The sequence below is a fragment of the Elaeis guineensis genome, chromosome 8, assembly GCF_000442705.2.
Source record: "Elaeis guineensis isolate ETL-2024a chromosome 8, EG11, whole genome shotgun sequence".
Taxonomy (NCBI): Eukaryota; Viridiplantae; Streptophyta; class Magnoliopsida; order Arecales; family Arecaceae; genus Elaeis; species Elaeis guineensis.
The window spans coordinates 21438841-21459530 of NC_026000.2; the positions used below are offsets into that span (position 1 = coordinate 21438841).

General features: G+C 35.6%; 1 protein-coding gene across 1 annotated transcript; it reads right to left on the reverse strand.

Annotated features, from left to right (window-relative positions):
* Positions 1–1043: 1043 nt before the first annotated feature.
* Positions 1044–2518, reverse strand: LOC140851262 (gamma-glutamyl peptidase 5-like). The gene is made up of 4 exons (XM_073242846.1): positions 2106–2518; positions 1806–1970; positions 1358–1525; positions 1044–1277 (listed from the first exon to the last, which is right to left on the reverse strand). The coding sequence occupies exons 1-4, from the start codon at positions 2421–2423 to the stop codon at positions 1179–1181; spliced, it is 750 nt and encodes a 249-aa protein (XP_073098947.1). The 5' UTR covers positions 2424–2518; the 3' UTR covers positions 1044–1178.
* Positions 2519–20690: the final 18172 nt, after the last annotated feature.

The following is a 20690-nucleotide window of genomic DNA, read 5'->3' on the forward strand; positions in this document are numbered from 1 at the left end:
TAATTATATTTATTTTAAATAGATATGAATATAGATTAGATATTAAAAATATAGATATAAATTAGATAATAAAATTTTATGATGACATAATCCAAAATATTACTGAATGGATGCATGATAAATCAAGTTAATCACATATTAATATGATTATATATATTTTTTAAAATTTTATGAATCTAATATAAAATTAAATATAATTATAAATAAAATCAGATATTCAGATATGAATATAAATAATATCTATATATATTTTGTGGCTATAAATATTAGTCGAATGTTCAAATTTTTATTTTATATTTGAATAGATTGGGATATGAAAATAGATTCAGATAGATAATATCCAATTCACTTTCAAAAGCTCCACTTTTTTTCGATAAGCCCCTAAGATTTTGTTGGAATTATTGATAATTTATTCTATGATTTTGAATCCATTTCTGCTTCCCAGGGGATGATTCCTCGCTCAGCCCTTCCTCAGTCTGGGATATATAGGGTGGCCTTCTCTTAGGATTAGGCTGCGGAGCCTCAAAACAAATGGCAGCTTGTCTTTGTTTACTTCATTTTCTTGTTGAAATTCTCAGCTTTTCTTTTACAAATGAGTGAGATATGAGTTACGGCCGAGGATAAAATATGGGATCAAATGAACTCAAATTTTCTTTTAGAGATGAGTGAGATATGAGTCACGGTTGAATAATGAAACAGTCATTTCCGGTACAGTAAATCTCTTCTGCAGAGGATGAAAGCTTATGTATCTATAACTTGCAATTTGATAGCGACACATCCTTTCCTCAAGTAGATGCCCTTAAATCTTTTCTAAGATTCATCTACAAAATAGTTTCTAGATGTGCTATTTGAATGCAATTTTTGTTTAATAGACACACCTTTTCCTTTTGTTTAATGCAATTTTTAACATTTGTGTATCTGTGAGAGAGAGAGAGAGAGAGAGAGATGGAAGGGGATGATTCTATTACAAAAAGGTAGTGTATGTATGAGCTCTATTTTTGCAAAAATCAACTAGTACATTTTTTTTTTTTTTTTTTTGCCGTCTTGCTTTAAAATCAGAAGGGACAGATTAATATTACAAAGAGGCAAGCATTCTATGTTGCCAATCTTTTACGCAGTAAACTTTCCGATTATAGATACCAAAACAGGACCAGAAACAGAGGCTTAGATACTTGGTTTTATCTTCCCTTGAGGAATCCCTTGCACAACTTCGTCCAAAATCTCCTGTCAGGTTCGACTTCCTCCAGTCTCCTTTCGGCATCATCAGCAAAAGCTCTCTGAAAGACATAATACCATCGTCTTAGAAGGATCCATTTTAATAGTCCAAAACAAAGAGATGTTAGCTAAAGAGACATACATCAATGGAGCTCATGTTCGCAAGCCGATCAATGAGATTATGCAAGATATCTTTGGTGTACTCTGGATGCCCTTGAATTCCCAACACATGGTCTCTGATGGCAAACATCTCAACGCCGGTTTTCTCCGAGAAGGCAAGCACCTCAGCCTCCAATGGCACCTCCCACACCTGATTCCACCATCCAACAACTCCATTAGACCAAATCATGCAATTGACATTGTCTGTATCACGGTATGTCACACTGTACCAAACTGGACAGTGCAGGAAATACCGTACTGTACCGATTCGATACTGATATATGATACGAGAGGTGTACTGACATCTGGTACACCGAATCAGCTCGTACCGATACCATCACAGGGTGGCACCGGTAAGCATACCTTGGTTTGTATTGTAGAGAGAGAATTAGAATTTCATTTGGTGTCTGAAAACCAAAAGCTGATCATACCTCATCTTGATGGCACTCGATGATTGAAGCACTGCGAGGGAACTCGTCGACACCTTCAAGAAATTTGTATTGGGACAAGTCTTCCACCATGATCACCTTCCGAACTCCAATATCCCAACCCTCATAAGCCTTTCCAACTTGGCCTCCCAATGCCCGGCATAAAACCTATTTTCCAAAGCATCATTTGTCATTAGATATAGACGAAGGCACATGCCTCAAAGCAAAACCATCATTTTGGAAATGAATTGGAGTCAAAATTTCTCCATGAATCTTCCAAAAAGCGAACTACTGCATGCTTACCTGGTGGCCAAAGCAAATGCCAAGGACTCTCTTCTGCATGGCATCCAAGGTCTGGAGTAGGAAGCAGAGCCTTAGGATCCAGAGTTCATTTCCATAGGCATCATGGGGGCTTCCACTGATCACAAAGCCATCATAGCTATCGAGCTCCTCCATATCAGGGAATTCGCCATCTATCACTCTATAAAGATCCCATGTCTCACCATCATCACCAAATGCATTGACGAAGACATGGAAGTAGCCTCCATAGATTTTCTTCACATAGTCTGAGTCTTTAGCGGCGAGGAGGAGAGCATATCGCTTCTGACTGCTGGCCTTCATGGTTGGTACTTGAGAAAGAATCGAAGAGCTCGGTGAGGAAGAGTCCAGGAAATGAGCTTAGAGGCTTTGGAGTGGTGCAGATGGGTTGAGATGAAGAAGTGCGCTCTAGCTCTCCTTTTATAAGGGTGGGGAGTGGGAAAGGCCAGTCGTACCGTGGGTCCTTCCCGCACGAAGACGCGTTCGGAAGGAGGTGTACTGACCTTCAAGGCATCAGAGCATCGTCAAGTTCATAATAATTGGACCTGAGCCAGCAGCCACTGATGGGGTGCGACTACGAAGGTCAGTTCGCGGCCCCCACCAAAGATGACCGACCTCGTAACGTTCTCTTCCACAAGAGAGAGAGAGAGAGAGAGAGAGAAACATTGTAAAACCCAAGCATCGGTTCCTTTTTAAATATTTCACTAGCTTAGAGCCCATGCGGTGCATGAAATACAATTTTTTATTAAAATAATATTTAATTTTATTTATTAATTTTATTATATTTATTTTATATATATTTTAAAAATAATCTGTAAAGCTTGTATATTAAGGGATGTATTTTTTTAAAAAATATTTTTATATATAATAAGATATAATTATTACATAGCATATCTTTAAAATATTTTTATTAAGTATTTAATATTTTTTTATAACTCTATATAAAATATTATTCTAGCTTATAATCTCGTGTTATGCATGGAATGTATTTTTTTAAAAATAATTTATTTTATTTATCTATTATATTATATCTATTTTATATATATTTTAAAATAATTAAAATAATAAAAAAATATATTTTATGTTCTCCTTCACTTGTTTGGATTGGGAATCTTTAGTTTTAGGAAGGAATATGAATTTTAACTTTAAAAAGTTAGGAATTGAAAAGAGTTGATTTAGGTGCACTCTACGTTTAAAATTTGGAGCTAAATTTAAAATGTGTTTTGATGCCGGTTATTGTTAACTATGATTAAAGACCTTAGGATTGAATTATTGGACTGTCAATTATTTCAAGGTTAATTTTATCATGAAACTTAAAAATCATCAATCCATATCTATTTATAACCACAAACTGATTAGTATTCTGTTTCTCGGTCAACTCCAATAGCAGAGTCGGCATCATCTATCTCCTCAACTCCTAATAGCACACCAAAGCCCTTCAGTCGGTGTTGGTGTTGCCGCACACACTGGTGCGCCCACGATAGTGGATCCGCTGTCGAACAGCTCGGTGGCAGAACACCACCACCACCTGCATCCTTAAATCTCTAATCCTATCTACCTCTGCCCACCCTCTCATGGCTTCCCCCTCTTCCAATGGCGTCAGCATCCCCATCCTCCTCTTTATGTCCTCCACCATCATTCTCCTGCTCTACATCCTCCTTCCCTCCCTCTACTCTTTCTTCTCCTCCTCCTATCCTACCACCACCATCTCCCCCATCATCACCAAATCTTCCTGATCCCGAAGGACATTGCCCGGCTCAAATCTCAGCTTGGCCTCAACTCCATCCAAGAACTCTCCCCTCCCCCGCCATTTGGCATTTCCTTCGCAAGGGCATCAACCCTCGGACCCACGCCGAACAACTCAAAGACCTCCGTCAATAAACCATCGCCCCCTCTCCCTTTGATCATCTTAGGTTATTATACACGTGTTAAACGGAGGAAGTTTACATGTGACACCATCGTTGGGAATAGGCATCGAAGCTCCTCCATCTTCGTCGGACAGTGCCGCTCTCGGTATATCAGCCGATCCCTAGGGAATGGGAGGCGGAGACACTGTAGCACGGAGGTGGAGATGGTGGAGATAGGAGCGGTGTCGTCGAATCTCCGATTTTCTCCAACTTTCCGTCCGTCGGTTCTCACCGGCGCTTTTTTTTTTCCTTGTCTCCAAATCTATGTATTTCGCGCAAAGTATTATTTTCGAGTACTGTATACATCACGAATGTTCTAGAAATTCATATGTCAAACGGAGATGCACCTTTACGGTTGCTCTATTTTAATATATATAATATATAATAAATTAAATAAAAAATATTTTTATCATTAAAAAAAAAAAAAAACTCGTTCATTCCATTTCCAAAGGACATGATTGCCAGGACTTGCGCTGAGACCACGTGGCCTGTGCATTGGCATGGATATCATGGCTTCAATATATTGCTATTTGTGGTTTCCGCTACCCTCTCTTTTTCTGATACACCCGCTACCCTCTCTTCTGATGGCTCCAAAATATGACAATAAATTGCGGGATTCACAAGATAATTTATTTTAGTCATTATAAAGATAGCCTCGGCAATAAGCTTGTCTTAGAAAAAGACAAATTAAGGAGATAGCTATCTACACCAAAAAAAAAAAAAAAAAAAAAAAAAAAAAAGAGATAGCTATCAACCCTTTTTTTTTAGTCAAAACAATAGTGAAAAACGTGATCCACATATGTAAAAGAGATCCACACACACGTGCGCATTATCAAATATCTTAAATCTTAAAATCCCTACTCGGCATGGTTGTGACGTGGGATGACAGCGAAGCCTACACATTTCAATAGATTATACGGCTCACACGGTTTGTAGGTGGATATTTTATTCAAAAAAATTATTGATTAGATCAAATTCACTTAATTAGGGATGGATTAGTCCAACCAAACACACACAGGAGGAAAAAGGATCAACACATGTTATGTTGTGCGTGTCCTTTTGTGATTGGTATATATAAGTTACATATGCACTCATATAATAGTATAATAATAATAGTAAAATATAATATTGTGTGAGGCCTGAGTCACGTGATGCACAATTTTTTTGGTAGATTTGCCCCTTCTTCCACGTATGCAGTCACCTTGCACAATGACAACGAATAACATAGATCCACCTCACTATGATAAAGCAAACTTCAAAGCCCCTATGCCTTGTGCTACCAAAAAAAGAAGCCCCTGTGTACCTTTTTCATTCTCAACATAGTTGCCTGTTCCACTTTATTTGGGTCCTCTTCAGAGCTTCTTGTAACTCATTTTGTATATGGATGGTTTTGATGCACTGGCACTTCCCTTGTGGACTCCTACTTATTTCTATTTGGGAAGTCCACTACTGTAATTATCTTGTACAGGTGTTTGGTTTTCAATGAATAAAGTTATATCTTCTACCAAAAAAAAAAAAAAAAGAAGAAGAAGCCTCTGTGCCTTGGGCCCAGCGTGGTCATTTTGATGTCATTGGTGTCGCATGCGACCTTTTTTATTTTGTATCCTCTGGTGCAGTCTTTGGCTAATTTATAACCCTGAGGATCATGATTAGTTCCATTGTGAAGCTTATTTTCTAATAGAGCTCCACTTGCAATACATGATAGATTTTGATGTTTGAGTTTGCAATCATATGCTAATCACTGCATGAAAAAGTTACCATAAAGTATTGTGTGAACCTCAAATTAATGTGCATCAAGCTATATGGGCCACAAACTAACTTAACATTTCATCCACCTTTTTTTCACTCTTTTCATGTCTAATCCTGCACAAACCATCATAGTTGCTAGTTCAGCTAGTTGTTACCTTTCTCTCCAAATAAGAGGTTACATGTCCAAATGGAAGTGATGGTAAATCACCGTTATATTCCTAAAGAAAAAAAAAAATCTTAAACAAACTATTCAAGTCATGCGCCTGCCTCATATTTCTTTATTATACAACCTTTACTGCATGCACAATGTATGTGTATAGTTATAATCTTTCTTTTTCGTAAGGTTACCAGTTCATTAGTGGATGTTAAAATCGTTGGCTCTCTATCTCATAGATAAATAGATGGGGGGAGAGAGAGAGAGAGGCTTCCACCTCCTTCCAAGTGGTCAACAATGCTGAAACTTGAGAGTATATTTGGTCAACTAATACAATAAATATTTTTTTAATTTGATGCAACAAATATGACAGATATCATAAAAAATTATTAAAAAATTAAAAAAAATTGCTTAAAAATCAAGGGCCATCTTTGCCTTTTAGCTCAAGTTAATCATCTATTTGCCCAATCAATTGTTTATAGATTGGCTTGGATTTAGCGGTATGCTCTTTTTTGTCTAGAATATGCTTTAACCCACGGTGCATTTGGGTGGGTTCACTTTTAAAATCTTAAAAAAAAAAAAAGCCCTTTTCTTGAGCATTATATGTCCAAAGAGCAGTCAAGAGCTACACGAAGCCATGTTTATGCAATACCCTAATTTGAGCATTTATGAAAAGCCTTTTGGATGACCTTTATTTGGACATTTGAACTAGGATTTGATGTTTCTTGAAAAAAAAGGGGAAAAAAAAAGAGCTAGGCCTAGATACAATTAAAAGCCAAGAGTAAAGGATGCATGCGTAAGGCACACATATTAAGAAATTTATATAAGTTAATCTTTAATTTTTCCATCCTAGTTCTCAAAAACAAAATTTCTACGTCAAATGCTAAAGATCATGCATAAATGTTTTAAGAGAAAGATATAAATATCTTGTGACATTAGATATATAGCACCATGTTGCAAACACAAGGGATTCTAGGTTTTACATTACATAATGCAAAGAAAACATATGATATATATTTACTATATATAGGAGCCTTAGGTTCGCCAAATTCATAGAAATTGATTAGAAGATTTTTCTTTTTGATTAAGTTTGAAAGTAGGGAAAGCCTTCTCAAAGAATCTGAGGAAAACCTTTTTTTTTTTTTCTCCTCCAGAAATGGGCCACACAATGCTAGGGTTTAGACATTGCCCATTAGGACAAAACCATCTCTCGAGGATCCCCTCTCAACCGAATTTTGAGAGAGAGAGAGAGAGAGAGGCGATGGTAAAGAAACGTAGCAAGCTAGGAGAGAACTTTATTCGTTGGAAATTCTCGGATCATAGAATCCAAGAAAGTGCAAGATTCCTTGCGACCTTTTTTTTTTTAAGGAGTGTTGGAATCAAATTTCACTTCAATTAGAAAGATTCTTTACTTTCCAAATCTAATTTCTTTCTGCCCTTTACCATTCATGGTATGCATCAGCATGCCCCGCTCTCTCACAACACACCCAATACCCTCTAACCCAAATGAAATACAGTATTTTTTTTCAACCACAAATATTTTTAGCCACAATTAGTTCGCACCTTTAGCATAAGAAGAACGTATTGGAATAAGTTATTATACTGTTTTGAACATAATAGTATCTAAAACATTTTTTTCCTCATAAGTATTTAAAATATGGTTAATACTGTATCTTTTGTGCAGAAGAATTTCCTACTCACAATTTCCATGCAACACTAGAAAGCAGCTCCAAGCAAATTGAAGGGGGATTTCGGACTTTTTATTTTTTTGGTGTCATGGAACATCAGTGACATCAGATGCTAAAATTGATGCCTATTTGCATGAAGCATGGCTCAAGATAGCCAATTGCATGCGTCATGGCTCACTTATTTTAGATACGGCCATGCTTAGCTGCAAGGTTACATCAAGCCTGGCATGAATCAAATTCTATTTTTTCTTCCCAGTTAAATCAATATTGGTATCTGAAACCTATACTTCGAAGCCAGTGGGGAGCATGTGATCCGCGGTGCAAATCCCACTTGGATCCTTCATGAGGCAAAAGGAATTCCTGGAGAATATTCAGACGAACTTTTAAGCTCCACTTCTGGTGAGCCATGAATATGGAGGCTGGAGGCTTACTTGAATCCAAGAAGGACACAACATGGGGAAGGAATGTTGGCAAGTCGTGGTATGAGAATAAAGGTTCGCATTATTCCTGGTTGCTGCTGAAGATCCCCAGAGATAGAATGAAGAAGGTGTTGCTTCCGGAGTAGGCCAAGTGCTATCAAGTTCATCGGCAAACCAAATTAAGATAATAACGAATATCTCGGGGAAAAGAACAGTGAGAAGATGGATAATAATTGATTCCAACATATAGAAAAACTGTTACATTTAGACATTTTGGTTTTGCACTGGATCTTTATTCCCAAGTGCAGGAGATCGGATTGTCACTCGATGGTTGTCATATATCATCTTATCTAAATGAATCTGCAGTTTTTTATATGCATATCTATATTTATATCTATATCTATATACTCATATATTTATCTATGTATATGATTATCTATTTATCTATCTGCATGTCTATCTATATAGATCTTGGATTGGAGTGTTCTACTATTCAAGATTATTATTTTTAGTACTTTTCTTAACTTTGGCAATTCTTCTATTGTTGTATAAGTTTCTTTTGCTACTGCATGTCAAGCTCCGAATCTTGTGTCAACATCCATATATATATATATATATATATATGCAACACTTAAGATTCAGATGTGGACATATGGAGCACTAGCAAGATCAACTATCGATGCCATGCCAATTGCATGCCTCGTAGCTTGTTAGTTATGGATATGCCTACGCTTTGGAGGAACCAAATTCTGTTTTCATTATACTGCCCGCAAATTCGATCACCTTCTCCTTGCAGGCTTATCCTTCCAGCCCAATGTGGAGCATGAGTGTCTAAAATGCTTACTCCACTTGATTGAATCCTTGATGAGGCCAAGATAATTCATAGAGAATATTCATCATAAGCACCAAACCTCATGGAGGTTGTGATGCATTTTGTTCAAAAGTTGATTCCTTGAAGTTGTACGTATACAGATCAGAACAAGAAAATGAAGGCAGAGACTTCAATGAATCAAGGAGGGAAATGACAAGGGAAAGGAATATTTTGCATGTCATAGTATGGGAATAGGATCACATTCTTGGAGGCTGAATCAGTAAGATAGGTATAAGAATATAGAAGGCTATGGAGTTAAAAGAAGTCAGATGCCATCTGCTATTTGATCTGAAATCTTCTTTTGAATGCTTTCAGGATTCATGCCGAAGGTATGTCCACCTGTAGTGAACAAGCATCTGTTAATAGAATCCTATAGTCTAGTCTTGATTGTAGCAGTTGACAGAATCCTATAGTCTAGCCTTCATTGTAGCAGCTCTTATTAGTAATCAGTTAGCTGAAGTTCAGACTAAAATGTTTATATTTAGCATATCATTAGGCTGTAAAACATCTGTCCATATGTGTATAAATAGCTAACCAAGGCTGTAATGTATGTATCAGAAAAATACAATCCTACTATTCCAGATTTCCTTTTGTCTTTGAATATTTTCTTGGTATCAGAGCCTCCATCTGTTTTCTTTTTTTTTTTTCCATTTTACAAGTTCTTTAGCCAAGCACATTCAAAGTTAGATATCAAATCCGCTTTCGATCTTCTCAATTTGATACATGCTTCGCACCTCCGTCATAAGGTCTCGCTTTTGGATTCACTTTCTTGATTTAATTCGACATTTTTCGTCAATTTCATCATGTCAACTGAGCAACATAAGATTCTTTTAGTCAAATTTCATGGAAAGAACTACTCTCTTTGGAATTTCAATTTCGCATCTTCGTTGAAGGGAAAGGGCTCCTGGATATTCTTAGTGGCTTTAAAGAGGAGCCAACTGATGACAACAAGAAGGCCAAATGGAAAATTGAGAATGCTCGAGTTATGTCCTGACATCTCAATTTAGTCACAAAAGACATTGCTTTGCAGTTACGCCCTTTCGAGCTTGCCTCTAAAATATGGAAGCTGAAGGTGTACATACAATATGATCATGCTCGTGAGTTTGAATTAGAGCGTGAGATTTCTAAATATCAACAGGATGATAAGGACATTTGCTCCTTTTATTCTGCTCTAAATGCTCTATGGTCGGAATAAGACATGTATTTGAATTCTATAGTATTTATTTCTGTACTTCCATATTTCATGAGAGAGTGCAAGAAGGCAAGAGTTGTCCCGTTCCTTATGAAACTTCATCGTGAGCTTAAAAATATTCAGGCAAATATTTTCAATATAAAAACAACTCCAGAACTGAATACTATCTTTTTTGATCTCCTTTGAGAAGAAACTCGAGTCCACACACAGGCATCTCTCACGACTTTTCGTACCATTGCAGGAGCTATGGTAGCTTCTTGTACTTACTCCAAATCTGATATGTCCAATCTTGTAGTTTTCAGTGTTATGAGTGCAAAGAGTTTGGGCATGTGGTAGCATATTACAAGAGAGAATTACTGCAATTATTGCAAAAAGTAAAACCATATTATTACTGAATGTCGTAAGAAATCAGAAACCACACAACAGACTCATCAAGCATACCAAACTATTGAAAGTAGCTCTGCTACCCATACCATCAAATCTCAAATGCCTCCTTTAATTGATCCAGTGGCTATCCAGCATATGATCCAAGAGTCTGTAGCTGCTACTCTTTTAGGTGCTATTTCTAGTGCTCTTGCTGTTGCCAGCTTTTCAAGTACAAAATTAAGTTCTTCTGTATGGCATATTGATTCAAAAGCTTCTAACCATATGACTGGTGACCTTCATAACTTTTCTTCTCTTACATCCCATAAGAAATCCAATAATTCAATCATTGTTGCAAATGGTGATATATTGGCAAGGTAGGCTATTCCTTCTTCTTTTGAAAAATCCCATACCTTATCCAATGTTCTTTATATTCCCAAATTATCAACTAATCTCATCTCAGTTGGCCAACTTGTTGACTAGAATTGCCTTGTTCTTTTTTCTAACCATGGCTGTTTTGTTTATAATTTTAGACTGGGAAAGTGATCACCAGAGGACGAAAATGCGGAAGATTGTTTCTACTATGATTTATTTGAAAGATATGGATTGTTTCTACTATGATTTATTTGAAAGATATGGTAAATCATATGCCTTACGTACTACATTGAAATTTTATTTCTGTACCTAATTCATATGCTCAAGCAGCTAGTCAAGATTGCTGGAAACAGGCCATGCATGAGGAGCTCCATGCACTCGAGGAAAATCAAATATGGGAGTTGGTACCTCTTTCTTCTACTGCTTCTCTTATTGGTAGCAAATAGATTTATTTAGTCAAGCTTAAAGCTAATGGCACTCTTGAACAATATAAAGCAAGGTTGGTGGGTTTAGATTATAAACAGGAATATGGTCTCAATTATGAGGAGACTTTTGCTCCAGTTATCAAGATGACTATAGTTTGCATCTTACTAGTAGTAGCTTCTATTCGTCAATGGATACTCCATCAAATGGATGTCAAGAATACTTCTTTCATGGGGAATTAAAAAACTAGTTTATATGAAGCCTCCGTCAGGATATTATTTACCAGCTCTAAATATTGTATGTCACCTTAAAAATCTTTGTATGGGTTGAAACAAATCCCTCGTGTCTAGTTTGAAAAATTTAGGTCTACTATTTGAAGTGCTGGATTTTCTCAACATAGCATGTTCCTTCGAAAATCTTCATCAGGTATCACTGTATTACTTTCATATGTTTATGATATGATCATTATAGGAGATGATATAGAGGGCATTTGCCACTTCAAACAATTTCTTCAATCCAAATTTTATATGAAAGATCTCGGAGCTTTAACTTATTTCTTGGGCTTAGAAGTTACAAATATTGGATTTTCTATAGGTGCTAGTGCATGTGGATTTCAAAATTTTTCTAAATCCAAAATACAATGAAAAATTAGATGAAAACGTTTAATCTAAGCATGCATTCATCATATGAAAGTACCTATGGATCTATTTATATGTCAAAATTAATATATATTGATTTTAGGAAGAATAAATAAAAGTCTGAAATCAATTCACATGTCTGAATCACTTTCCTTTTTGCTTCAAATCTGTAACTGGGGTTGAATCCGATTCAATCCCTGGATCTGAGTCTGGATGGATTCTGAATCAGTAACACAAGCATCCTGCCTTTACGAGTATCCACAGGACCATCCTAAATTATTTTCTCTTAGATCCTACTTGCTTGAACCAAAGCCTAAATAGTCTTGAACCAAATCTGGATCGAAACAGAACCCCTTTGATGATCCTTTTAATCTTTCTTTCTTGATTCTTGAAGAAATCAAGAACCTTTCTTGATCCTTCAACTAATCAGAAAAAATAACAACCAAGAATTGGTTATAACTAATTCTCAACAAACTTGAGAGTAAAGAGAACAAGAACCAAATAAGTGATGCAACAATTGACCCACTTCTTTGGATGCCGCCCACCCTCTCTATGGCTCCAAGGGAGGATGCCTAGAGAGAGATGAGGCATAGGCTAAAGAGAGAAAGAGGAGAGAGGTGTGGTACAGTGAAAGGTGGCGGCAAGGTAAGGAGGAAAGATTGATTTACAGCTAAAGGGCTAGATTCTTTATATAGACAACTTAAAGATGTCCCAATCAAATTAGGATCCCTCATTCTAATCATATTAAAATTTCTAACCATAATATAGTTGGACCAAATAAATAAGGCGCCACCCATTACACACCCAAAGCCACATCCTACTTTAGGCATCCCATCATATGAGATCCTATTGAATGTACAAATCAGCTCACATGGTTCCATAAATTCTTTTCAAAGATTCTTAACCAAGAAACTCTTTTTTGATTTAATCCAAGCCATAAATTAATTATCCAACACTTGGATCTCATTGAATCAAATTTAATTAAGTTCAAATTAAATGCAAGAATTGATAAAAACTCACCATATAAGTAAACTAACCACAAGAGAAGTTGGATTCACCTAGTGCTAGCAAGGTTAATATGAACCCAATTAGATTTTTCTAAATCCATATAAATTGATGCTTCATAAGCCCAATTATAATCAATTCAGGTCTTCTCCTTTATGTGTGATCCATAAGTTCAATTATGTCTGGTAGTGAAAAATATCATGTCTCTATCATAGATATTATTGAAACTCCTTTCAGTAGGTCGGAACAGTTTCACTCTAACTCGACAAGGATTATGGATCCAAAATGATCTATTGAGCTCTCACAATCTACCAGTGATATCTAGCAATATGTAGTGACAACTTAGCAGAACCAAAATAAAACTTTTAGGTATAGTTAATGTATGATACAGTCCTTCTATCGTGAGTCCTGACTAGATGGCAGGTCATGGATAAATCGTCAAACCTCATCATCAGTCATATGATAGTTGTGATCAGCTCAAGTCCAATAGTGATTCCAAATGAAAATTTTTTCTATTAACTATACTGCTATGACCATAGACTTATGGACTCAGCTTCTCAAATCTTATAGGACTATTTTTCTCTATCAAGGTCGATAGATCCCATATAGATGTACATGTTGCTCGCACAGCTCAACCAACTGAAACCAACATCCACACAAAAATTTATAATTGAGTTAATATTTATGTGTAGTCAAACTACAGAAGTCTTATCGTAAGCAATTATAACACCGTAGGTCGAAAGACCAGTCATACAACTATAGCATTGGATAATCATTGACAATTGAATAGAAATTCATATGATCTCTCGTATGGTCACGCTCAAAACTAGTTGTTCTCTAACTACTATCTGTACTTTTTGCTCAATGTTCTATACTACAGATTAGAGACTCATCTATCTTAAAGAAAGCGAACCATGCATCGGTCTATTTGGACAAATCACCATCGCCATGACTGTCTTATAAATGAGAACAATTTAGGAATCGATCATACATATCTCTAATTCTTAATATTTGAGAATATGTATCATAACATCAATTCCAAGAATGATTTAAAATACATAACACTTGAATGAAAAAAAAAACTTACTCTTTAGTGATTAAATCATCAATTTAAGTATAAATTTTATCATAAAATAAAAATATGTCAGCTAACAATTACTTCTATGACATACATCTAACAATCTCCTACTTGGACTAAAGCCAATTGGCCATTAATCTAAGACCCATCTTCTCAATGATCTTCCATTTTGGGTTGGCTCAATTGCTTCGTCAGCAGATCTGCCACATTATCCATGGAGTCTACTTTTCGTATATCGATGTATTGCTTCTCAAGATAATCACGTATGGTATAGAACCATCATTCAATGTGCTTTGAGTTTTGATGAGACCAAGCTTCTTAGCAAGTGCTATGGCTCCATTATTGTCGCAGTACAGTGACATGGCATCTGATATCATTTCATCAAATTTTGTGGTAAATTTTTTGAACCAGAAGTCTTTTTTTTGCGGCATCCAAAACGACGACATACTTAACCTCTGTGGTCAAATCTGTGATGATGCTCTGCTTAAACACTTTCAGCTGATTGCACCATCATTGCATACGAACACATATTTCAATATAGACTTTCTATCATCTAAATCCGACATGAAGTTTGAATCTGTATAACCCTCAATCTGCAATTTAGGTGCTCCTCCAAAAGCCCAGAACAAATCCTTAGTCCTTCGCAAGTACTTAAGGATGTTCTTCATAGTTATCCAGTACTTCTCGTCTAGATTTAACTGATACCTGCTCGTGACACTTACAGCAAGATAATATCAGGTCGAGTACATAGCATGACGTACATGAAGCTCCCAATTGTCGAAGCATAAGGGATCTTCTCATGCCTTCAATCTCCTCAAAGTGTTAGAACACATCATCTTGGAGAGTCGAATACCATACCTAAGGGGTAGCAAATCTCTTTTGGAGTTTTTCATGCTGAACCACTTCAGCACCTTTTTTATATACAGTTTTGTAACAGGCCAAGTATCCTTTTAGATATATCTCTATAGATCTTTATCTTAAGGATATTGGACGCTTTTCCTAGGTATTTATAGAGAATTTTTAGATAACTAAGCTTTAATCAAAGTCAGCATGGGAATATCATTCCCAATAAGGAGGATGTCATCGATGTACAGTATGAGAAGACAAGCACGCTCCCACTGACCCTTTTGTAAACACAAATTTTTCTTTATTTTTTATGAAACCAAACGATTTGATCGCATCATTGAAATGAAGATTCCAGCTTCGAGAAGCCTGCTTAGTCCATAGATGGATCTTTGCAGCTTGCAGACTCGATGATCACTCATCATCAGATGTGAAATCCAGAGGCTACTCCATATAGAAATCTTCCTCAAAATATCCATTCAGAAAAGTAGTTTTCACATCCATCTACCAGATTTTAAAATCATGGTAGGCTGCAATAGCAAGCAATGTGTGATAGATTTCAGTATAGCTACAGACGAAAGTGTCATGATAGTCAATGCCTTCACGTGACTATAATCCTTCATCACCAACCTTACCTTATAGGTTTCTATCTTACCATTGGTATCTATTTTTCTTTTATAGATCCATTTACACCCAATGGAACAATTTTTCTGGTAGATCCACTAAGTCCATACTTGGTTCAAGTGCATTGAGTTAATTTCTGACTTTATTACATCTAACCATTTCTCGAAATTGATGTCAGATATCACCTCATCAAAAATACTAGATCATCACCATGACCCTCATGTCCGACAAAGAATGCTTTCTCTACATCCTCTTTCAGCATACCCATGTATTTTTTAAGAGGATGGAAGATTCTACTTGATTTATGAGGTAGAGATGGAACATTAACTACTGACTCGTCATGGATGGATTCTTGAGATCTATAGCTCGTTACTCTTGAGAGATATTTCGTCAAGCTCAATTAACTCTCACTATCATCATTCTGGATAAACTATTTTTCTAAGAACGTGACATTACGACTCACAATCACATTGTGGTCATGTAAAAATAAAAATAGTACCCAAAAGATTTTTAAGATATCAAATAAAATGAGCTACAACTGATCTATTCTCTAACTTGTCAGTTTTCTGTTTCTTAACATAGCTGGACATTTCAAGTCTTAAGATAACTCTGACTCGACTTCTTACCATGCCATATCTTATATGGTATAGTAGGAACAACTTAGAAGGAATCCTATTTAAAATATGCATCACAGTAAGTAAAACATGACTCTAAAGAAATAAGAATAAATCAGTGAAGCTCATCATAAATCGACCATATCTAATAAGATTTTATTTCTCTTTTCGGATATCCCATTGAGTTGAGGTGTGCCGGGAGGAGTTCATTGAGAACTATGCCGTTCTTCTTAAGATATCCTAAAAATTCAGCATTTAGATATTTTTTTCTTCGATCGGATCGCAGGACTTTTATAGATTTATCTGTTTGCTTTTCTGCCTCATATCCGAATTCTCTGAATCTTTCAAAGACTTCAGGCTTGTTTTCATGAGAAATACATATCCGTACTATGACAGATCATCAGTAAAGATAATGAAGTAGTTATAACCATCTCTGGTCTATACATCAAATGGGCCACACATATTAGTGTGTATCAGGATTAGTAACTTAATAGCCTTTCTCTTTATCCCACAAAGGGTAACCTAGTCATTTTTTTTCGAAGGCCTGATTTACAGGTCAGAATCGATTCAGATTTAACTAAGTCAAAGATTCCATCTTTTTTAGTCTGTTTATCCTATCTTCTCCAATATGGCCAAGCCTATGGTGCTGTAAGTACTTATGGTTAAACTCATCTTTGGATCTCTTTTGGGCTACGTACTTACTACTTGCTCATTTAAGTTTATATTAGCATCAACATGCAAGTGATAAAGGCTGTAATCGAAAGATCAGATACAACAAATTTCATAAATAAATAGAACAAATATCTTTACTAAATTGAAAAATAAATCCATCTTGTGCTAGTACAGAGATCGAAATCAAATTTTGACTAGCTACAAAATAAAATAATAATCTTTTAAATTTAATCTAAAGCCTGACGGTAATCGAAGTGGATAGATTTTAATAATTTTGCAACAACTTTTGCTCTATTGCCAATCCGAAGGGTCATATCATCTTCTCTCAACCTCTTACTTTCTATTAGACCCTGCATTGAAGTACATATATGAGTATTAGAACCAAAGTCCAATACCCAATTAAAAGTAAAAAAATCATTAGGTTAGATTCTACTATGAGCATACCTTCAAAAGGTTGATCATCCTTTTTCATCTTCAGGCTCTCCAGATAAGTAGGACAGTTTCTCTTCCAGTGGCCATGGAGTTGCAGTGAAAAACTTTCTTTTCTCCACAGCTTTTTTCGAGTGTCCTTCTTGGGGTTTGCTCTTCTTTTCTGCTTCTTTACAGGTTATGCTTTTTCTTTCCTTGAGACTTTCTCTTGAAAGGTGCCCGCTCAATAGCAGGAACAGAGCTCCTTGAACTTTTCAAGATATCCTCAACAGTGACTAGCATATTGACCAATTCGAGTAAATTACAGTCCAATTTGTTTATATGATAGTTTATGATAAACTGCTCAAACGAACTGATCAAAGATTGAAGATCAAATCACCTTTAACTCCCTCTCCATATTCATTTCGAGCTTCTCAAGCTTCTCTAGTCCTTGATCATAGTCATACAGTGATCGTGGACTACTGCTCCTATGCATCTTCATATCGAACAACTGTTTGATAATTCAAAGTACCAGTCGACTCTACTCACCATATAACTCTTGCAGGTGAGTGATCATGTATAGACAGTAGGTATATGCTCATGCTGACCCTGCAATTTATTTGACATCGAAGCTAGCACATAGTATTTCACCCTAAGATCATCATCCTCACTTATCCAGAGCAGCTCTTTGCTCTGTATAGAAGGGCTAGTAAGCTGGAGCATCCTGATCAAGTACATACCCAATCTTTTCTGATGTTAGGACTATCTTGAGATTTTTGAGCCAGTCTTATAATTTGTACCGATCAATCATTGGTTTCGAGGATACGGGTTAGTGGATTAGAGGCCGACATTTTTATCTGTGAGAGTAGAGATTCTAGTTAGATGCAAATAGACTCTTACTATTTTTTCAATTTCGATACTCCCAGGATGAAAAATAAAAATTGATGCGATCAATGTAAGATTTTAGTGGATGCTGCGATCCCACCGATGCCGTACACCTCATCTAATAGTTATTGATGGCACTACATCGATGCATAGGCAACTCTTTGTCCAAATATTTTTCTAAGCATATTACAGTGATTTGATCTCTAAGTCATGAGAGCTCAGATAACACATATTGCCCACTCCTTAGTTAAGCCTGACCCACCATTCACAAGCAGGTGTGAAGCCATCATTGAGTCCCTCAGATAACACATATTGGGTCCAACTCCATCTTCACTCTGGAGCAACTCTTTACTAGTAGAGTGGTTGCATGTTCTCGTGCAATGAACCACTGTAATAGTCGAGAATAATCAATGTCAGTAGCACGCCCGTACTTCTACAACGGTGAAGACCATAAGGCTTAATATTAGTTAGGAAGGTTTAGATTAGGTCTCATGTAATCAGTTATCATATGACTGATCTAATTGACATGGGTTAAACCAAAACTCCTTGGCTACTAATGAACCCAATCATCCAATTAGCTAGGTAAGTGAGACTGGCAGGAAGGTATGCCATTAACTCACCATAAACAAAATTATCTAGATGAGTAGCCTCTTAATTAAAAATCTCCTATCGAGATTTATCTTAAACACCAAATGACTTATTGTTTCAATTAATCAGCTTAGATGAATCGAATTCAAGCCATAAAGCCACATTATTCCTTAGGTTGATACGATTCTACATATGGGTTTAATCAACTCAATCTACAACACTTGTAGAATCATAAACTCAATTGATCTAATCCAAATCAATACTTGACTTGATTTGATCAATAGCTATATTAATTTCAACCCAATATGATTTAATTATAACCTAAGATGCAATTCATTGACCTAATGCAAAACTTCCATACCCAACAATTCATGCACACATTAATTTCAGATCATTAAATAATTTTAGATCTAAATTAATTATATAAAAAATAAATTTTTGATTCTTAAAATACTTTCAGAATATGCATGCAATCATATATCATATATATAAAAAATTTAAAATTTTTAAAATTAATTTTAGATCTAAACATACCATCATATATCGTATATATAAAAAATTCAGATCGAAAAAATTTAATTTGTAGCCTATGTATGCTTTCATATATCGTATATATGAATAAAAATTAGATCTAAAATATTTTTAGATCTGAATATAAACTTATACATCTCATGTATAATCTAAAATCAAAATTTTGAAAAAAAAATTTAAAACTTTTATGCTACTTTCATATATATGAACATGTGGCTCTGATACCACTATTGGATTTTCTATAGGTACTAATGCATGTGGATTTCAAAACTTTTTTAAATCTAAAATATAGTGAAAAAATTGATTAAAATATTTTAATCTAAGCATGTATTCATCATACGAAAATACCTATGGATCTATTTCATATGCCAAAAGTAGCATATATTGATGTTAAGAAGAAAAAATGAAAGTTTGAAATCAATTCAGATACCTGAATCACTTTCCTTTTTGCTTCAAATATGTAACTAGGATTGAATCCGATTCAATCTCTGGATCTGGACCTAGATGGATTCTGAATCAGTAGTACAAGTATCCTGTCTTTATAGATATCCATAAGATCGATCTAAATTATTTTCTCTTGGATCCTGCTTGTCTGAACCAAAGCCTAAATAGGCTTGAACCAAACCTAGATCAAAATAGAACCCAGAACCCCTTTGATGATCTTTTAATCTTTCTTTCTTGATTCTTGAAGAAATCAAGAATCTTTCTTGATCTTTCAACTAATTAGAAAGAACAATAACCAAAAATTGGTTGTAACTAGCTCTCAATAAATTTGAGAGCAAAGGGAACAAGAACCAAACAAGTGACATCAATAATTGACCCACTTCCTTGGATGCCGCCCACCCTCTCTATGGGTCCAAGGAGGATGCCTAGAAAGAGATGAGGTATGGGCTAGAGAGAGAAAGAGGGAGATGTGGCACATTGAAAGGAGGTGGTAAGGTAAGAGGAGGAAAGATTGATTTACAACTAAAGGGTTAGGATCCTTTATATAGACAACTTAAGGATGTCCTATCAAATTAGGATCCATCATTCTAATCATATTAAAATTTCTAGCCATAATATAGTTGGACCAAATAAATAGGGTGACACCCATTATCCATCTAAAGCCATACCCTACTCTAGGCATCCCATCATATGAAACCCTATTGAATGCACAAATCAGCCCACATAGTTCCATAAATTCTCTTCAAGGGTTCTTAACCAAGAAATACTTTCTTGATCTAATTCAAGCCAAAAATTAATTATCCAAAATTGGATCTCATTGAATCAATTTCAATTAGATTTAAATTAAATATAGAAACTCATAAAAATTTATCATATAAGTAAACCAACCACAAGAGAAGTTAGGTTCATCAGGGTGCTAGTGAGGTTAACATGAACCCAATTGGTGCTTCATAAGTCCAATTATAATCAATTCAGATCTTCTCCCTTTATGTGTGATTCCATAGATTCAATTCTATTTGGTAGTGAGAAATATCATGATCTCTATCATAGGTATCACTGAAATCCTTTTCAATGGGTCGAACAGTTCCACTCTAACTCG